Source organism: Elephantulus edwardii, unplaced genomic scaffold (genome assembly GCF_000299155.1).
Source record: "Elephantulus edwardii isolate Elephantulus edwardi_28Jun2011 unplaced genomic scaffold, EleEdw1.0 scaffold00164, whole genome shotgun sequence".
Classification (NCBI taxonomy): Eukaryota; Metazoa; Chordata; class Mammalia; order Macroscelidea; family Macroscelididae; genus Elephantulus; species Elephantulus edwardii.
The window spans coordinates 5,583,330-5,603,898 of record NW_006399914.1 but is presented as its reverse complement, the minus strand read 5'-3'; the positions used below and the strand labels follow the sequence as shown (position 1 = coordinate 5,603,898).

The 20,569-nt window shown below is 36.5% G+C and overlaps 1 protein-coding gene across 1 annotated transcript in view; it reads left to right on the top strand.

The window, feature by feature from the left end:
- Window positions 1-2,117: 2,117 nt before the first annotated feature.
- Window positions 2,118-20,569, top strand: part of ATP8B4 (ATPase, class I, type 8B, member 4) — a 229,142-nt gene continuing 210,690 nt past the window's right edge. Inside the window, exons 1-4 of the mRNA XM_006895328.1 lie at window positions 2,118-2,138; window positions 2,368-2,481; window positions 7,223-7,321; window positions 14,081-14,142. Coding sequence (XP_006895390.1) covers window positions 2,118-2,138; window positions 2,368-2,481; window positions 7,223-7,321; window positions 14,081-14,142 — 296 coding nt within the window. The remainder of the gene's footprint in view (window positions 2,139-2,367; window positions 2,482-7,222; window positions 7,322-14,080; window positions 14,143-20,569) is intronic.

Sequence of the window (20,569 nt, the reverse complement as noted above, 5' to 3'; positions counted from 1 at the left end):
CTGCTATGGGTCACAAGTGACTCAATAGCACACAAAAACAACATTTTTTAATATTGGTTTGCATAGAAAAATTCATTTATTGTTTTTGTTCGTATACATTGTGTTTCGTGCACTCTTCCATTTACACTGTGTTTCATATGATCATTCTCATACACTGTGTTTAATAAAATTAATCACCCTCAATCCAAAAAAAATAAAACTTAAATAGGTCAAATAACAGGAATAAAAATTTCATCTTTATCCATAGGAATCAAAATTTCCTCTTGAACCTATCCTCCCTTAATTTAAAAGCCAACTCAGGAACAGGCTTGAGGCCTTGAACACTAATGAATGAAGATCAGATGGGTTGTGGGAGGATATAAAGAATATCATCCATGAAGAATTCAAAAGGTCATTACAAAGTTAGAGGAAGAAGACAAGACCAAATGGATATCAGAAGTGACTCTGAATTTTTGCACTAGCACGCCGAAGATTTCAAAGGGCAGCATAGTAAGACAAAGCAAGGCATTCAAGGAACTGGAGTCAGAAAATCAAAAGGGCTGTACTTGCTCAGCATTTCTTAAGCTGAAGGAACTAAAGAACAAATTCAAGCTGCAAGTTGCAATAATACTTCAGGATGCTATGGGCAGAATATGGAATAATTCAGGAAGCATAAAAGGAGATGAAGAGTATACAGAATCACTGCACCAAAAATAATTGGCTGAACAGAAGAAGTTCATGAAACAACACATGATTAGGAGGCAATAGTGATGAAGGAGGATGTGCAAGCTGCTCTGAAGGATTTGGAAAAAAAAAATAAGGCCCCAGGAATTGATGTAATACCAAGTAACATATTTCATCAAACAGATGTTGCCCTGTACATAGTCATCTGGTTTTGTCGCGAAATCTGGAGGACATCTATCTGGCCAACTGACCAGAAGAGATCCATATTTATTCCCATTCCAAAAAAATGGTGACCTCACCAAGTATGGAAATTATCATACAATATCACGCATATCACATGCAAACAAAATCCTACTGAAGAATATCCAAAAACGACTGGAACAGTATATCGATAGAGAACTACAAGAAATATAAGCTGGGTTTAGAAGAGGTCATGGCACTAGAGACATTATTGCCAATGTCAGATGTATTTTGGCATAAAGCAAGAATACCAGAGGAATGTCTATTTGTTTCATTGACTATGCAAAGGCATTTGACTGTGTGGATCACAACAAATCGTGGCTAACCTTGAGGAGATTGGGTATCCCAGAACACTTGATTGTGCTCATGCAAAACCTATACTTGAACCAGGAAGCAGTCCTCAGAACAGAGCAAGGGAACAATGCATGGTTCAAAATCAGAAAAGGAGTGTGTCAGGGATGTTCTAATGGTGAAAAAGTTGTTCTGAGAGCTTAATGGTGAAGATCTATTCTGCACTAGGTATATGAATTTTACTAAAAATTGATTGTAAGCCAATAGGTTGACTGAACCAAATGCCTAATGTTAATTTGCCTGCTTTAAGATCTTATCAGTATTCATGTCCTTTTGACTGAGAGGAAAGTAGATAGTTCTAGAGAAAGTTAAGCCCTTATTGCTTATTGCAGACTGTAATAATTGGTGACAGAGTCAATATAACAAACAATCCTTGCTAAAGATCAAGTTAAGCAAATAGCTGAAAATTGTTGGCATTAGCACTTTATCCTCCCAAATTAGCTCACTGCCTGCTTTCTAAATTATCTAGTAGTGTTATAACAGAAATATACAAGCAGATTATTTTAAGAACTAGAAATTGATTCATTATATAATTTAGGAGTCTAGAAGCCCAATTTAAAGTAACAACGTCTTGGAGAAGGCTTTATCCTTCTGTTGGTGTTAAAGGAAAAATCCTTGTGGGCTCAAAGTTCCTTGGAATCTATATGTGTCCTGCCATTGGTTTTCCCTTGGGTCTAGGAGGTTCTAAGTGCTGGGTCCAAAGGATGGCTCTGCTCCTGATTCTTCTTACTTGGTAATAGTCCCTTTCCCCCTGCTCTTTATCTCTTATATTTTGTAAGGTCACACCCAAGGGAAACTCTTCCTTCATGAGATTAGGACTGATTTGACTAAAGGCATTGTATCCCATTCTAATCCCCTTACAAATGATTGACTGTTTACATCAGGTCACATCATGTAGGAACAGATGTTTAACAAGAACTTCTGTTAATATCAGAAACATGCTATCTTGGGAAAAAGAAGAGATTTGGGTCACACAGAGTTTTAGATTTCCTCATTAACTGGCTAAATTGTTTCCTATGGAACCAACCTTGCTAAGCTTTAGAAGTTTTAGGGATATTTCTGATAATGATCAAGGCCTTGTCCTAAATTAACTTGATGTTCTTTTTTTTTTAGGATAATCGTATCCACACATCCAAGTACAACATTCTCACCTTCTTGCCAATTAATTTATTTGAACAGTTCCAAAGAGTGGCAAATGCCTACTTCCTTTTCCTTCTGATTTTGCAGGTAATTTCTTAATTATATTGTCTTTCTTCATTTATTTTCTACAAGAATAATATAATTTGAAAAAGTAAGTTAATTTACTTGAATAAATGCTTATAATTAGGAGAAAGATCCTACATCAGATTTTAAAATTTTTCTCCTGACATATGTGGGAAGGCTTGGAATGGGTAAAAGCTAGTACATCCATCATTTTAAACACTGAGATAATTTTAAAACATAGCTTTGCACTCTATTTGAACTAAACTAGATCATAACAATGATAGCTCATAGCCTCCTTCTTTACTTTATCTCTTCTTCTTACATTGTCTGAGATAGCCAGAATGGAAGCAGAGTTCAGCTGAGGGGATCATGGAATTTAATTTTGGAAAATCTTATTTTATTCCAAGAGTAATGACCTGTTCTCTTACACACACACACACACACACACACACACACACCCATATACATATCTACACTTCTACATCCATCTGTCTGTCTGCCTATTTATCTATCTGCAAGAATTTGTGCTGCAATCCCAAAGGAAGGAAGTTTGAGGCCACTAACTATTCTGTGGAGAAGGATGGGCAATCTCTTCCTGTGTGATTACTGCCTCTGAAAAATCCACCAGAGGGTCAGCTATAGGTTGATTCTGACTCAGTGGTACACAATGTGCTCAATGGTACACAACAACTATACACACACACACACACACACACACACACACACACAGAGTTATATATGTATACACACATTATATATATTGTACATACATTATACGTACACACATTACATATATACACACACTAACAAATATACACACACTAACATATATACACACGTATGATATATATACACACATATTATATATACACACATTATATACACACACATATATACACACATTATATATATATACACACTATATATACACACACTATATATATATACACACTCTCTCTCTCTATATATATACACACACACACTATATATATACACACTATATATACACACACACACTATATATACACACACACACACACTATATATATATAAAAATATATAATGTGTACGTGTGTGTGTATATATATATTTGATTGCCTTCGAGTTGAGCATGACTCATAGTGACCCTATGAACAAAAGGTCTGAAGCCTTTCTATAACTATCAGCATTTGTCAAAGTTCCTAGTGTTTCCAGAGACATGTTGTTTAGGAAGTGGATGGCACTCCTGCTTCCAAACCTGTCTTAAACTGGGAGCTCCACTGAACACGGTACACCATGGGTAACTGTTATGACATTTGACACCCCAATGGCACAAGGTTCAGCATCACAGCATATTAACAAAAGAGTGAATATCTCTCTGTCTCTTTATCTATCTATATCTATCTATATCATTAGTTAGCTGCTGTCAAGTACACCTCATACTGATCCTGTGAACAGCTGACTTGCCCCCTACCCCTGTGCCATCCTCATCATCTTTGACACACTATAGCTCATTGCTGAAGTCACCATGTGAATCCATCTTTTTGGGGGTCTTCCTCTCTTTTGCTGACCCTACATCTTTCCAAGTATGATTTCCCTACATGTCCGGAGTATGAAAGACAAAGTTTCACCATGTATATGGGTTTTCAGAGATAGCAAATCACATAGGATGAGATTGCCCATCTGTCTCCCATGGACCAGCTGGTGGATTCAAACCACCAGCTTTTGGGTTGGCAGAGCCACTCTTTACCATTAAGTTACTATAGACACACACACAAGTATAAGAAATGATGTGTGTACTATGTTATTAGGGAGCTCTGGTGGTCTACTGATAAGATGCTTCCCTGTAATCCCGAAGGCTTGTGGTTCGAATCCACCAGCTGCTTGCAGGGAAAAGATGGCCAGTCTCCTCCTGTGTGATTAAATGTTTCTGAAAACCCACCAGATGGTCAGATATGGGTGTGTTCCTTCTCAGTGATACACATCAACAACAAAAACAATATACTGTGCTATTATACTGTTGTTGTGCACCATTAAGTCAGAACTGAATAGCTAATCCTCTAGTGGTTTTTTCGAGACATGGAAGGAGATGTATTACATTGTAGGAGGACTCATTTTTGTTTTTACTGTTTTGAACAGTTAATTGTTATTTAATAAACTTTCCTTTCCCCCAATTTGATTAAAATTTGAGCTTAAATGAAATGTTTGCTTTGACTGATATTTTGGGAAAGAAAATTGCATAAATATAAATTAAAGCACAAAACACACACACTTCATATTAGTTATGTTTCAATCTACTATTTATTTATAGAATAACTTAATTATATAAAGCTGGTAGCTTCAGAATTTGCCAGGCTCTGTGCTGGTTGTAGAAAGTAAAACAGTGGATTAGATACATGCCACCTAGATTGACAGCTTGGAGTACTACAATTTCTTTAACTGTATAATTATTTGTGTTATGAGTATTTTGATTGTAAATACCAGAAATTTAAACTTTAAAAAAGTGACTATATTTAGGGGCAAATTTGGTTTCACATATGAAAGAACTCATGAGCAAAGTATTTCTTCAGAATATAGCTCCTTTTTTTTCCTAAATATTGGTTTCACTTACAGGAAGCTCCCTTTGTCTGGTGGTCATTGTCTGACTCAGATCTTGATCTTCTTAGCTCCTACCACACCAAAGAGACACACACCCATAGAAAAAGAACATTCTTCCAGCAATAGTCTTGGGATCAGCTCTGATTGGGCCAGGCTGAGTCACACCCTAATCTTAAAACTAAAACCAAATCATAGTGTGTTGCTGCAGTGAATGATTGACTTGTGGCACATGTCTAAACCTAGAGCAGGGGTAGGTAGGTCAGACCACCAAAATTACATACACTGGAAGTAGAAGAGGGTAATTTCCCAAGGAAAAATATGTGTATACAGGTATGTCTTAACAGCCATTTGACAACATTTAACTGCATATACATCTGTGGCCCTATGAGGTGATCTTTGTTTTGTTTTTATCTTCTTTTGTTTCTTATTCACCTCAAATGGTTTTAAAGATCCCAAAGATCTCTTGTAACACTGGACCACTGATGGGATACAGGAAGGTGAGGAGAGGACATGAGTCTGGGCATAGGTTCTTGAGCTTTGTTTCATGGTCAGGAGGAGGTGATGGGCCTGTGGGATCTGGGCTGCTCCTGCTGCGGAACTGAAGGAGCAGTGGCGGGGACTGTGTGCTCCACTCCCTAATCACTTGCTTCATCTCACTGGGCTCTCACCACAGTTTTCTTAGCTGTCACTGCTGCTGTCACTTGAGCTTTGCCAGCAGCATTAGTAGCAGTTATAGTGGCAATGGTGATGATAGTGGTGGTAGGAGCAGCAGAAGTGGAGACTGGTGAGAGAAGGCTCCTATTAAGTTTAATATGATGTTTGCACAATGCCCAAATCACATAATGCCTCTTTGCACAGAATGCAACATGAATGTCAAGCAATGCAGTCAGTGGGGCTATATACCGAACAGACATACAGGCAATTATACACAACTATTACTGAAGACTACTAAAATCTACAGTTCTATACTTTCACCCTGTGAAATTTTTCCCAATTTCTTCATATAACCCTTCATACTTTCCCACAATTTTGAGCCCATTCTCCTTTAATGGCTCTCCTATTTGTAATCAAAAGCTTTTGTTCCTGAGTATTTATATCTGCAAGGACTTTTGGGGTTGACTTAATCTAAACTCCTTTCTCTCCTGATGAAGAAATGAGACTCAGAGATTAGGTGATCTGTAAAATTTTCATCACAAATTAAATGATGTAATAAGCATCACTAGAGTTAACGTCTTCTAATCAGCCCAAAGTTTTGCTGCTACATTGGAGGCTTATGAGTTGATTTTTGAAAAAATATCTTATATGAAAGCTATTATGTAAAACTGATTTTAGTGTATAGCTGTTGGGTAAAATCTGATCTATATGCACTGACCATCTATACCATACACTTCTGGGCCTTGATGGTCTTAAAGTATTTTCATTGAATCCCATTTGAGAACCATTGTTTTGTGAGTTACGTCAACTGTTGCTACGTCTTTCACAGATGGTTGATTTTGGAGACAAAATTGCAAGGCAAGAGATTTAGAAATCAAACATGACTGTGCTTAATTTTAGCAGGGTGTATTCTTTTCCCACATACTTAACCTCTCAGTCTCTTCATTAATAAACTTTGAAAAGAATATCCAAGGTTGTATCATTTCCTGACTGGCACACCACTCACAATATATTCTATGTTGTTCACTAGGGGAGCTATTTACATGCAATAAAAACTCTGTGGGTTTGGACAAATTATCTTGTCTAAAATCTCGTAACTCAAGGAACTTTTCTGAGGATCAAACTATATGGTAAGGAAAATATTTGGCACTTAGTACAAACTGAATTTTCAAAGAATTCTTTTTTAAAGTTGGCAAAAGAATTGGTAAAATTGTTAGATGTTAACATGGCAAGCTGAGAAAGACAAAATGATTTTAATATGATCTGTGAAAAATCTCAGGAAGCTTATTTTTCACCATGTTCTAAATTTTTTTCTTAGGTGATCTGAATAATGGTTCAATTATATTTCTTTTAGAACATCTTATAGTTGATGAAAATACTTGCATTGTTAAAAGTTATTCTGCACAAATGCCTGTCATTCTGTACAAGTGATTAAATAAAGTCTCATTAATTTCTATGAAGTTTTAGGAAATGAAATGACAGAATATGGAAGACAAAACTTTAAAAACTAAACTATCTGAAATGCTTGTTTCAGCTGATTCCAGAAATTTCCTCCTTGACTTGGTTCACCACCATTGTGCCTTTGGTCTTGGTGATAACCATGACAGCTGTCAAAGATGCCACAGATGACTATGTGAGTATTTGCCTTTGAGCATTGCCAAAGTATCAGGCTTAATTGTGACTTATTAGTAATATAGAATGGGGATCTATTAGTATTTTTTTGAGTCAAGTTTTTTGGTCACTGTCTTAGAAGTCTTTTGCTTTTGTTAATTTGATGATTAAGTCAAGCATCATTAGAACCAGAGTATGTTTAAACTAGAGCCAAGAGATCTTTTAAAAAATTTTTTTATGTTATTAATAATTTTAATGAAAATTTACAGAGATTTTGGATTTCCATTCATTCATTGTTGCACTGTTCTCCCTGCACACCCCTCCCCTCCAGTTCATTCTTCTCTTTGAAAAGTAAAAGAAAAATCCTTTCATTGGTATACAATCCCTCCCCCCAAGTCCACTCCACTATGCAGCCTTTGTTCTGGACTCCTGTCATGACAATAATACCTAAGTATATATCCCAGTTCTCTCTCTCATCTGTTTCAATGCAGTATGCATAATTTATCCCATTTTTCTGTCTCCCCCCAACCCCAATGTCAGTCCCATTTTACAACAGAGCCAAGAGATCTTTAATAACAAGTCTCACTCCTTCATTTTACAAGTGAGAAAACAAAGGCCTCTAAAAAGCCAATGATTTTCCGTGATCATACAGTCAATTTTGAAATGAAGATCAAAATTGGAACACAAATCTGTTTTCATGCAGTGTATTCTTGTTTATTTTGTCTGAGTCTTTGTCCAAGTTTTCGGAATTATTAGCTATTAGGCATTCTCAAGGGAGATCTGGTGGCCTACCGGTGAGGAGTTGTGCTGCCAATTGTCCTAGACCTCCCCCAAGACTGTGGTATTAAATCCCTAAACGCAGTGACTCATTCTCTCCAGGTGTTTGGTTTGGGTTAAGAAATTTCTCTTAACTTTGGCCCTGTATATTCTATTATATAAATGGATATATTTGCAGCACATAGAAATGCATACATAGAATTAACCTTTGCTAAACTTATGTGTATTTATGAATGTGCCATTAGTCTTCCTATACCTGTTCAAGTTGCATATCTGTGTATGAACCATTTGTAGTTTATTGTTATTATAGAATATAAAATCAAAGCCTTTGTGTCTTCAGTCAATTAATGTAAAGAAATGAACTTTAAGAAAATGGAGATATTTGGACTGCATACACTAAAACGTAAATTTAAATATTTAAAACACAGTGTTGGGAACAAGAAGCATTCTGGATTTAGACTAGTTACATATTCCCTCTCTATCACTGTATGTGATTTAGCGTCAATAATTATGTATGTAACAATGACTTACATGTTTATATATAGAGAGCTCTGGCCCATATGGGAAATTTCCCTGGTAACTCAAAAAGGGAGTTAAAATCCACCAATCACTCTAAGGGAATAAGATGAGAAGTCTCCTCCCATGCAATTTATAGCTCCGGAGACCCAATGGTGAGTAAGCTGTGAGCTAATTCTGTATCAACAACAGTGAATTTTTAACCTATTTGTATTCCTGGCCCAGGCATTTCTTTTGATTTTTTTACTCATATATTTCCTACTGTCTATGGCACAGGAATGCTTCTAGAAATTCTATGAACTTAGAGAGATGACCATAGTCATAAGACAGGGTTTAGGTACTTTGTTCATACGGTCTCTACGAGTCGTGCTCAGCTTGACGGCGCTTAACAACATGATACAGGATAGGTCTGTTGTTCATAGGGTCACTATGAGTCATACTTGACTTGATGACATCTAACAACCCCAATTCTAAACTTAGGGAGCTCCAGTGGCCTAGTGGTGAGGAATTGCTCTGGTAACCTAAAGTTGGGTGGTTCAAATCCACAGTTGCTCCGCAAAAGAAAGATGAGCAGTCTCCTCTCATGTAATTAGCTGGCTCTAAAACCCCATTGAAGGGTCAGCTATGGGTCAGTTTCAACTTGATGATTGACAACAACCTTTTATTTAAAGTTTGTTTCTTGTAGAAAACATGTAGCTGGATTACGCTTTTAAAAAATCCAATATAGGATTCTTCTAAATTGACTTGTTTAAACCATGTACATTAGTTTGACTGTTATTGTAATTAGGGTTGAGGAAAGCCAGAGAAGGAGGGGAAGAATGATGTATACTGCATTGAAGCAGATGAGGGAGAGAATCATTGGGTATTATGTCATGACAGGAGTCCAGAATGAAGGCTGCACAGTGGAGTGGACTTGGAGGGGAGGGATTGCATAACAATGAAAGAGTTTTTATTTCACTTTTTAAGAAAAAGAGTGAATTGGGAGGGAGGGGGTGAGCAGGGAGAAAAGTGCAACAATGAAATGACTGGAAACTCTAAGTCTCTGTAAACTTTCATTAAAATTAATAAAAAACCAACCAACCAAACAAAAAGACCCCCCAAGGTACATGAATGAAAAAAATCTAGAGTGAATTAGGGGAGACAAAGGAGGGGTGAGGAAGGAAAAGGTGTATTTCTGAATTAATGAAAACCTAATCTTTCTATAAACAACTAAAATCACAATAAAAATGTTATTAAAATAAAATTTCAAAACAAAGAAGAATATTACTAAATTATTCTTAAGTTTAAGTTTTTTATTATCATTCTTTAAGTTTGAAATCTTTTTATTTTGTTTCTATATGCTTTGTTCTTTATTCCATTTTTTTCTGCCTCTTTTCAGATTGAGCAATTTAAAAATTCTATTTGTTATTTTTTGGTTTTATAAGTCTACTTTTCTACGTGTGTTTTGTTTCACTAAACTTTATAATATGGACCTAGAGTTTATCATAATCTACTTGGGGTAAACTTGGCTTTAATAATCATGTCACTTTATTCTAAGCTATATGAGGAATGCCAAAATGAATAGTTGTTGTTGATTGCCATCAAGTCAAGCATGACTCACAGCAACCCTATGAACAAAAAACCTGAAGCCTTTCTATAATATTGCCATTTCTCAAGGTTCTTAGAGTTTCCAGAGGCATATAAAAATGAATAGTAGACTCTAAAAATGGTACATTCTCAATTTAAAGTCAAATAGCAGGTTATTAAGTGCAAAAAATAGTATGTGGTAAAAATTATAGGGACAATAAGACATGAGCAAAGTGTACACTATTTGCAGGTGAGAAACACTCTTCAGTGCTTGCGTTGGTAGAGGAGAAAGATTTAGGGAAGTCTTCACGGGGAAAATAGGATATCAGACCTGCTGAGAGGGGTTGAGTATTGGAAATTGAGATAGTGATAATTGTACTAATCAAGTTGCTTTATATAATTATTCTTTTAGATGTTTCATGTCATCTTTTTTCTTTTAATAAATGAACATTATGAAGCACCTTATTTGCAACATTTTATTGTGTTATATGTAAGGTCACTGTGAGTTGGAGTTGACTTGATGGCAACTAACAACAACAATATATAACATTTGTCCTTTACTATAGATATTACTATTTTCATTTTTAATAAAATATTTCACTTATTTCAGGGTTAACATTGGTGAATGATACATTTTTGAGATTGGATTTTTAGCAAACATACAAGATCTTTTCCTTGTCCACACTGATGATTGATATTGCTTTAAGGCTGGATATTCCTGGAATCTGTAAATTCCTGTGAGGTTGCCATTGCTCCTCACAGATGTCCTGTTGGAACTCATTTTATAGAATTAGGAACTTAATGTCCAGTGATTAAAGTGCTCCACTGAAAAAGACTAGTGGTTCAAATTCACCAGCTGCTCTGTGGGAGAAATATGTAGCAGTCCACACCTATATATGTTTGCAGTCATTGAAACCATGTAGGGCAGTTCTACTTTGCCCTATAGTTTTACTATGAGTTGGAATAATATCATCAGCACCGATGTCTGAGTTTCCATAGAATTTCCCTCATGGTCAGTTTACAAGATACACAAAAAAGCCAATCTCATAGTTCATACTCATTCACACACTTTTTGAAAGGAACAAAAACCATTTCCTAGCTGAAATACAAAACTTATTCACCAGCCCTAGTTTCTAACAACAGTTTATGTATTTTCCACCATAAGATATCCTTTCATGCCTATTCAAAGGATAGCGTTCCAGCTTCAAGGGAGGAAGCACATTGCAAAAGAATGAACTGTGATCTCCAAAGGAGAGGAAATGTCAACGATTTGAGCAGTGCTGTGTTTGGAGTAACTCTGTGTCTTCTTCTTGTTACCTGATCATTCAGGAAGATAGTCCTTCTTTAGATGCTTTAGTTTCTTTCTTTGAAGATTATATTTATATAATAATACTTTATCAGGATTAAAATGCTAGTAAAAACCAGGGGCTTAGGAGAGAGATCATGTGTCCTACCACGTACTGGCAGTGCGGCATGAGGCAAGGTGAATTTTCTGAACCTTTCTTTATCCGATAATATTGACACTGTCATCGATGTAAGAGGATGATGTAAAGCTCCTGGCATGGAAACTGGCTCACAGTGAAGGCAAAATAAATGCCAGACCTGCTTCTTTCATTTCCTAGGCAATTCTCCTCTAAGACTTTAAACCTGTTTCTTGGGTAGAAATTGACTAGAAGGTCCAGTCTGCATCGCAGGTTATCCTTTCTAGTCTTTCAAGACTCCATCTGCTTCAAAACCAAGTCCTCTTGGCGAAGCCTGGGCAGAAGTGTGTGTGGCTTATTTTGAGATCCTGTAAATGACATGTTTAGTTTTTAAGTGATGAATTTTTACCTGTGCTTTTATGTGATATCATGCAGATCAATTTCTGGGACTATTTTTTTTCTGGGACTATTTTTAGATTATTGTTGTTGTTGTTGTTAAGTGCCACTGAGTCATAGACGACTCATAGGTACTCTATGAACAAAAGAGCTGAACACTTGTATAACTTTCAACATTTCTCCCCGTTCATAGAGTTTCCAGAGGCAAGCTATTTCGGAAGTGGATGCTTCTCCTGCTTCCAAGCTTGTTTTAATTCGGGAGCTCCATCAAACACTATCCACCATGGGTAACCATTATTGCATTTGTCACATCAGTGTCACAGTGTTTAGCATCACAGCAACCACAAGTTACTGCCGTACAGCAAATGGACAGACTAGTGCTATACTACTTAGAAGAATATTTGACCAAAACCAATTAAACCGGGTCTGAGGGCCGCAGATTAAAATCACTCACCTTTGGCTTGGTAGCATCACTTTCTAGCCACGAGGCCAACAGAGCTTCCAACCTGAATACAGATATAAGTAAACATATACTACATCTCCTTTTATTTTGCTGTTCTGTGTTAATGTTTGGATGTGCTTTTATTTTAGTGATAAATGTCCATTGAAGATATCCGCCACTTCAACAGGCAGAATCCTAGCGAAGAACATGTCCTTTGGAAATAGGGGAAGACTGTAGAAAGCTTAATAATAAAGGGCCATTTGCCAAGGGTGTGGGCAAAGAAACATGGTGATGTGTCTGGGATAGAAACAAGAATACTGCTTTTAGGCTGAAGGAGAAAGGGAGGGGAAAGCGATTATCAGAATAGAGCTCTTGTTGAGGTCTGCTAGATACCAGCTGGAGCTTTCTGTAGAGGAAGCAGCCACTACCCACCCAGCGAGAAGGCAGGCCGGCAGTAAAAATGCAGTAGAAATGCCACTTCACTTTTTCTGGCCTTCTTTTTTTTATTTTTTTAGCATTATTATCTAGAAGTTCTGATAAAGTCCAGCCAGAAACCAGGGAGGGTAGAGACCACACAGGCCATCTTCCCAGGACACAGAATAGAGCGGGAAACTGTGCAATAGGGATATGGAAGAACAAGGAGAGAATTCCCACCAAAGCATGCACTCAGATAAAATGATGTTTACATATTAAAGAAACAACTGATTTAATTTACTCCTCAACAAATATTATAGACTCTTTTAAAGATCTGCTGAAGAAAGATGAACAGTCTCATCCTGTGTGGTTTATTGCTTCTGAAAAACCACTGGAGGGTCAGTTCTGACTTAATGGTACATAACAATAACAACAACATTTTCATGTTAACAAATAGTAGCCAATGTTATGCTTTATTTTTCCTCCCTGATAATATCCATTAAGTTAGACTTAATGGTATTCTGTGTTGTTGTACCAGTTACTTCTACTTTAACTTATTATTATTGAATTTTGGCAGCTTATGGACAAAACCCTACTTGAATGCCTGCCAATTGAGAATAGTAAAGAACTCATCATATTTGGATTGTGCGAGTATAAGATGTTTACATTACTGGAAATATACAATAAGAAAGAAGATCGCTTAGGCGTGAAAACACAAATTCACACCAAATGTAGCTGAATATTATATTTTTATTTTTTTAAAAGTCTCAGTATTTCTTAATATCGCTGGTAGCAATTAAAACTTCTCAGAAATAAAATACATGTTGTTACGTGTAATTTCTTGACTTCAAAGAAATCCATAAAACAAAATGAACAATGTTCCAATAAATATTGAGTACATATGTGAGAGAAATGGATGTCCCTATCCGTGTTGAAGACAAAAATTAATGTGTGATTCTCTCAGGGACCATGTAGCAGAGTTAGGACCATATTGTCTTCTTAAAAATATGTGGGAATTGGATTGACACATTTAGATGAATCCCATTGGTGACACTCAAAATGAGTTTTAATGAGAATGATCTTGGTCAGGCTTAGAACACATGGAGGCGGATACAAGGTGTGTATAAACCAGGCTTATCTTAGTGATGGCAATAATTTCAGAAAGGATACAAGTATTTCTAGTGTCTCCATTAGTTATACAAAACTCCTGATTTTAATATATTTTCTTATAAACATTTTGATTTTCCAGTTTCGTCACAAGAGTGATAATCAAGTGAATAATCGGCAATCTGCAGTACTCATCGAGGGCAAGTAAGAAATACGTTCTTTATGTTATTCTTAAGGTTTCTGGGGCCAACAAATGGATCTTGGAATTTGGTGTCTTTCTTTTTTAAATAAACATGTTTCTTTTTCTCTCTAGTCTAGTAAATAGTAAAATGTAATTCTATTTTATCTTTATGACTTTTTTATGTTTGATCAATTCTTTTGCTATTCATTCAACTTCTCAAATTCCCTTGAGGTTTCATTTATGGAGCGTACATTAATCATTATTGCTTTCATTTCTAGATCGGATACTGTGCAGAATTGCAACACAGTGAGGTCTTCTATGTAGTAGATATTGAAAAAGAGTTTGATTGAGTTGCTTACTTTGGTAATTTCTAGGGCATATAGCAAGAAAGATTTATGATATCTTATTGTGAGATGTAATACAAATAGGAATTTTATAGTTTCTTGATAGCTGACATTTAAAGTAAATTGCCTTTCATAATAAACACATTTATTTTTGTCCTTTGTTAGTTCATCTATCAATAGAGAGCTATTTATAGGATTAGTTTTTGAATCTTAAAAGCATTTAGAAACACACACACACACACACACACACACACACATACATAAATAATAGGAAAAAATCCTGCAAATATGTAGTGGAAGAAAATGCCAAAGTTTCACTCAATTTTTTTTTATTATCTTTATCACTATCTCTTTCTTGTTAATAATGACATGTGGCAAAGTATATTTCTAAAGATACACAGCAGTCTGGTAGTCATTCACAATAGTCAATGATTTTCAATCATTTGATCTGCAAAGAATGTAATCAGCAGAAGAAGGCTGGGCAATCTTCTCCCATGTGACTTACTGCCTCTGAAAACCTGTTGGAGGGTCAGCTCTGAGTTGGATCCAATGCAATGACACAAAATAACAACATATATAATAACATAATATATAGCATGTATATTTATATTAGGGAGCTCTGATGGCTTAGTGGATTGTGGATAAGGAACTGGAATACTAACTTAAAGGCATGTGGTTTGCTTGCACCAGCTGCTCTACAGGAGAAAGATGGGAAATGTTCTTCTGTGTGATGTACAGCCTGTGATGAAAATCTGTTGAAGGGTCAGATACAAATTGGTTCTGACTTGATGGCACATAGCAACAGCAACAACAACAGCAACATATATGTAGTTTTTCATTATTATCTTGAAGGGTTGGTTGGCATTTTATAATGACCTTGAAAATGTGATTCTACTATTATATGGATAAATCATAAAAATTCCAGGACTTTACAATGACACATAGACCAATGAATTAGAATAAAAAAACCTAGAAATTAACTCATCTACCTATGGTCAAATGATACTTGACAAGGAAACAAAATGTATCAAATGGGGAAACAATACATTCTTCAACAAATGGTACTAGCAAAACTAGAGATATACCTGCAGAAAACGGAAACAGAATCCACCTCTCATACCATACACAAAAGTCACCTCAAAGTGGATCAGAGACCTAGGGATAACGCCCCAAACCATAAGGATCATGAGAGAAAAAATTGGATAAAAGTTAGAAGCCTTGTTGTCGTTATGTGCCATTGAGTCTCATGTGACTCATAGCAACCCTATGTACATTAGCTCTGAAACATGCCCTATCCTGAGCCAATCTCATCATCTCCAGCAGACCTAATCCCATTTCTCCAGTTATTGAGTCAATCCATCTCATCCTAAGTCTTCCTCTCCTGTGCTGTCCATCCACCCTTCCAAGCATGATGTCTTTTTCCAAGGACTGGTCCCTCCTGGCCACATGCCCAAAGTATGTGAGATGAAGCCTCAAAATCCTTTCTTTCAGGGAGCATCCTGGTTTCACCTGCTCCATGACTGACTCATTTGCTCTTTTGGCACTCTGTGGTTATGTTCAACCCTCTTCCCCCAGCATCACAATTCAAAGACATAAATCCTTCTACTATCATCCTTAGTTATTGTTCAGCTCTCTGAAGCATAGCAAGTAACTGTGAAGACTATGGCCTGAATCAGGCCCACTCTAGAGAGGTCCTTGACAGTAGACTTTCCCAATGCAATTTGTCTTTTGATTTCCTGACTTCTGGTGCCAAGATTGTTGGAGGTAAGCAAGCTGAAGATATCAACAATCTCAATCTCTTCCTATCCATCATGAAGCTGCCATTTGGCTCAGTGGTGAGAATCCTTGTTTTCTTGATATTCAACTTCAATCCATATTGAAGACTATAGAAGCCTTAGCCTATGGCATAAATAGGCTTACAAATACAGTCAGAAATGCACAACCTGGAGAGGATAAAATTGGTGAATGGGACCTTCTAAAAAGTCCCTGTGTGCATCACAAACTTTTTCTAATACAGTGAGAAGAAAAATCTACAGACTGGATAAAAAACATTTGGCAATGACATCTCGAACAAGGATCTCATCATGAAAGTTTACAGATAACTACAGGGCCTCCACAGTAAAAAGACAGCTAACCCAATAGCAAAATGTGAAAAAGCTAAGGAGAGAGTTTTAACAGAGAAAGATAGTTGGATGGCCAACAAACACATGAAAGAATGCTCAAAATCAGCATATCTGGAAATATATCAAAGAGATACAAATCAAAACAACCATAAGTTACCATCTCATCATGGTATCAATGACAAAGTTTAACAGGACAGCAAACAATAAATATTGGAGAAGATGTGGAGAGGTTGGAACTCTAATGCACTGCTTTTGGGATTGTAAAATGGTACAAACACTTTGGAAGGCAGTTTGGTGTTTCCTCAGAAAGCTGAACATCGAACTCTAATATGACCCAGCTATTGCACTGTTAGGAATATACTCCAGTGAGTAAAGAATTGAGACACAAAATGAAGATATGTACACCTTTGTTTGTAGCAGTGCCATTCACAAGAGCAAGAAAATGAAAACAGCCCAAATGTCCATCAACGAATGGATTGAAGAATTGTGGTACATTCACACAATGGAATACTATGCAGTACTAAGAAACAATGATTTAATAAAATGCAACAGTTGAGATTCTAGAGAGCATTATGCTAAGTGAATTTACTCAGTCTCCTAAGGATAAAAGCTGCATAAAACCATTATTATAAAAACCGGATAACTAGTAAGATGTGTATAAATATCCAAAAATGGAAGGAGATAGGGGGAAGAGGCAGAACATGGAGAACAGTGGAAATCAATAGGATAACAGAATTTACTGGCCTGATTGGAGATGTGTGTGAAAGAATAGGAATGGTTCAATGGGGACTAGAAAAGACAGGCATAGACCAATAGTAATTAATTTTATAAATACAATGTATATGAAGGTTTGTATAACCAAACCTACTTTTTTGGGAAGTTGTGTCCAGCTCACAAAGACCTCTCAAAAGGTTTTCAAGTCTGTAAATGAGTTGAAATTGACTCAATAAAATATAATAAAACCAGTGTGTGACACATGTATATATATATCCACACTTTCAGTGCCTGGAGCATTATTCATCTGTGTTCTCTTCTTTGTGTAACTTTTCATGATGTATGTTATAAGTCTAAGTCACAAAGTAGTTACTGAGAAAAAGATTCTTCCTTTATAGCCTTATTTTTAAATGTTACTGTTTTTTTTAAAAGAAAAGAATTTATTTGGTTTTTTACTCAGCATCATACCAGTCTGTTATAAAATGTGAAAATACTTAAGGTATATGTGTTCTGCTAGCCTTTGGTAAAATATTTGATAGATTTAGTTTTAAAATTAAGCACAGGTGGCATGATTCCAAATTCTAGAAGTTAATGGGATTGTTGTATGAGAAATGCACTTTCGCAGCCCCAGGGAAGGAATATTGTTTGCTGACTAAATCTGTGACTACTAAGATAAACCATAGTTTATTGTGATCCATACAGTCAAATGCCTTTGCATAGTCAATGAAACACAGATAGAAATTCCTCTAGTACTCTCTGCTGTCAGCCAAGACCCATCTAACATTAGCTATAATGTCCTTAGTACCATGGCCACTCCCAAACCCAGCCTGCACTTCTGGTAGTTTTCTGTTGATGTGCTGTTCCAGTAATGTTTGGATGATTTTCAGCAGAATCTTGCTTGCATGTAATATCATTGATATTTTTTTATAATTTCTGAATTCTTTCAGGACACCTTTCTTTGTAGTGGGAACAAATATAGATCTCTTCTTATCAGTTGGCCAGGTGGTTGTCTCCAAGACTTCTTGGAACAATTTGGTGAGCACATCCAGGGCAGCGTCCATCTGTTGTAATATGTCAATTAGTATGCCATCAATTCCTGGGGCCTTGTTTTTCGCTAGTTCTTTCAGAGCAGCTTGAACTTCTTCGTTCATCATGATAGGCTCTTGCCCATATGTTGCTTCATGAAATTCTTCTGTGTCTGCCAATTTCTTTTGGTACCATGAGTCTGTATATTCTTTCCATCTTCTTTTAATATTTCCCAGATCATTTAATATTCTTCCCAAGGCATCGTTAAGTATTGCAACTCTAGGCTTGAATTTGATCTTTAGTTCCGTCAGATTAATTAATGCTGAACGAGTTTGGCCCCTTTGACTTTCTGACTCCCAGCTCTTTGCATATTTCATTATACTTTATCTTTCCACATTGCCCTTTGAAATCTTCTATTCACCTCCTTAATTTATTGATTTATTCCTTTTGCTTTGACTTCTCAGTGCTCTAGTGCAATATTCAGAGTCTCTTCTGACATCCATCTTGGTCTTTTCTTCCTCCTCTGTCTTTGTAATGACCCCTGCATTCTTCCCGGATTATATTCTTGATACCCTCCTGCAGCTCATGTGGTCTTTATTCATTGGTGTTCAAGGACTCAAACCTGTTCCTGAGATGGTTTTGAGATTCAGGTGGGATAGAATCAAGGTCAAATTTTGGTTTCTGTGGATTTGATTTAATTTTCCTTAGCGTTAGCTTGAACTTACTGTGGTTGACTATAAGAAGAATGTGAATCCTAGAATACTTGATTATGCTTATGCAAAACCTATACTTGGACCAGGAGGCAATCGTCAGAACAGAGCAAGCAAACAGTGCATGGTTCAAAATTCGGAAGAGTGTATGTATAGGGATGTGTCCTATCTCTATACAGTTTCAAACTAGATGTAGAACAGATTATCTGGGAAGCTAGGCTCTATGAGGAGAAATGTGGCATCAGGATTAGAGGAAGACTCAAAAACATTCTGCATTATGCAGATGACACAACCTTGCTTGCTGAAACTGAGGAAGAACTGAAGTGTCTGCTGCAGAAGGTCAAGGACTGAAGCCTTCAATATAGATTGAAGCTCAACATCAAGAAAATAAAGATTCTCACCACTGGGCCAATTGGCAGCATCATGATAGATGGTGAAGAGATTGAGATTGTTATAAACTTTAGTTTGTTTGGCTCCACAATCAAAATTCTTGGTACCAACAGCAGGGAAATTAAGATATGAATTCCATTGAGAAAGTCTGCTGTCAGAGACCTCTCCAAAGTACTAAAGAGCAAAGATGTCAGTGTGGAGACTAAGGTGTGCCTGATTCAGGCCATAGTCTTTATAATTACTTGCTATGTATCAGAAAGCTGAAAAATGACTAGGGATAATAGAAGGATAATTGCTGCCTTTGAGCTATGGTGCCAGGGAAGAATATTGAATATACAATGGACTGCTAGGAGAACAAATGGTTTTGTCATAGAGAGGGTGAGACCAGGCTGCTCCTTGTAGGCAGCATTTTGAGGCTTCATCTGACATACTTTGGACGTACTGCAAGGAAGGGCTAGTCCTTGGAGAGGGACATCATGTGTAGGAGTGTGGAGGGATTGCTCAAGAGAGAAACACCCTCAATGAGATGGATTTATTCAGTGACTGGCATAATGGGGTAGGTGTGTCAGAGACAATAAGATTGACACAGGATTGAGCAGGGTTTAGGGCTGTTATACATAGAGTTGCTATGTATTGCAGATGACACTATGACACATAATAATAACAACAACTAATACAAACATTTCATGAAAAGGATATTTTCCTCAATTTCTGCTAACTTTATCTTCTGTAGGAAGGATTGGGCAGGCAAAGATATATGGGAGTGTCTTATTTTCCTAGTGCTCCTATAACAAAATGACAACAAAGTCAGTTAAATTAAAAAATTGATACTTGTTTTCACAATAGTTCTAGAGGCTAGAAGTCTGAAATCAGGGCTGTCAGTTCTAGGTTAAGATCTTTCCATGTATCTTTCAGTTTCTGATAGTTCTAGGTGTTTTTTGGCATTCTTTGGCTTATACATTCATTTTCACTGGTCTGGAGGGCATGTTTGTTGTTTTTATCTTTGTTTTGTATTGTATGAGTACAATTAAGTGTTCTGGAATTCTCATTCTTCTCAATGTTAGCCATAGTTTGTTGTGATCCACAAAGTCAAGTGCTTTTGCAAAATATGATAGACATTCTTCTGGTATTCTCTTTCAACCA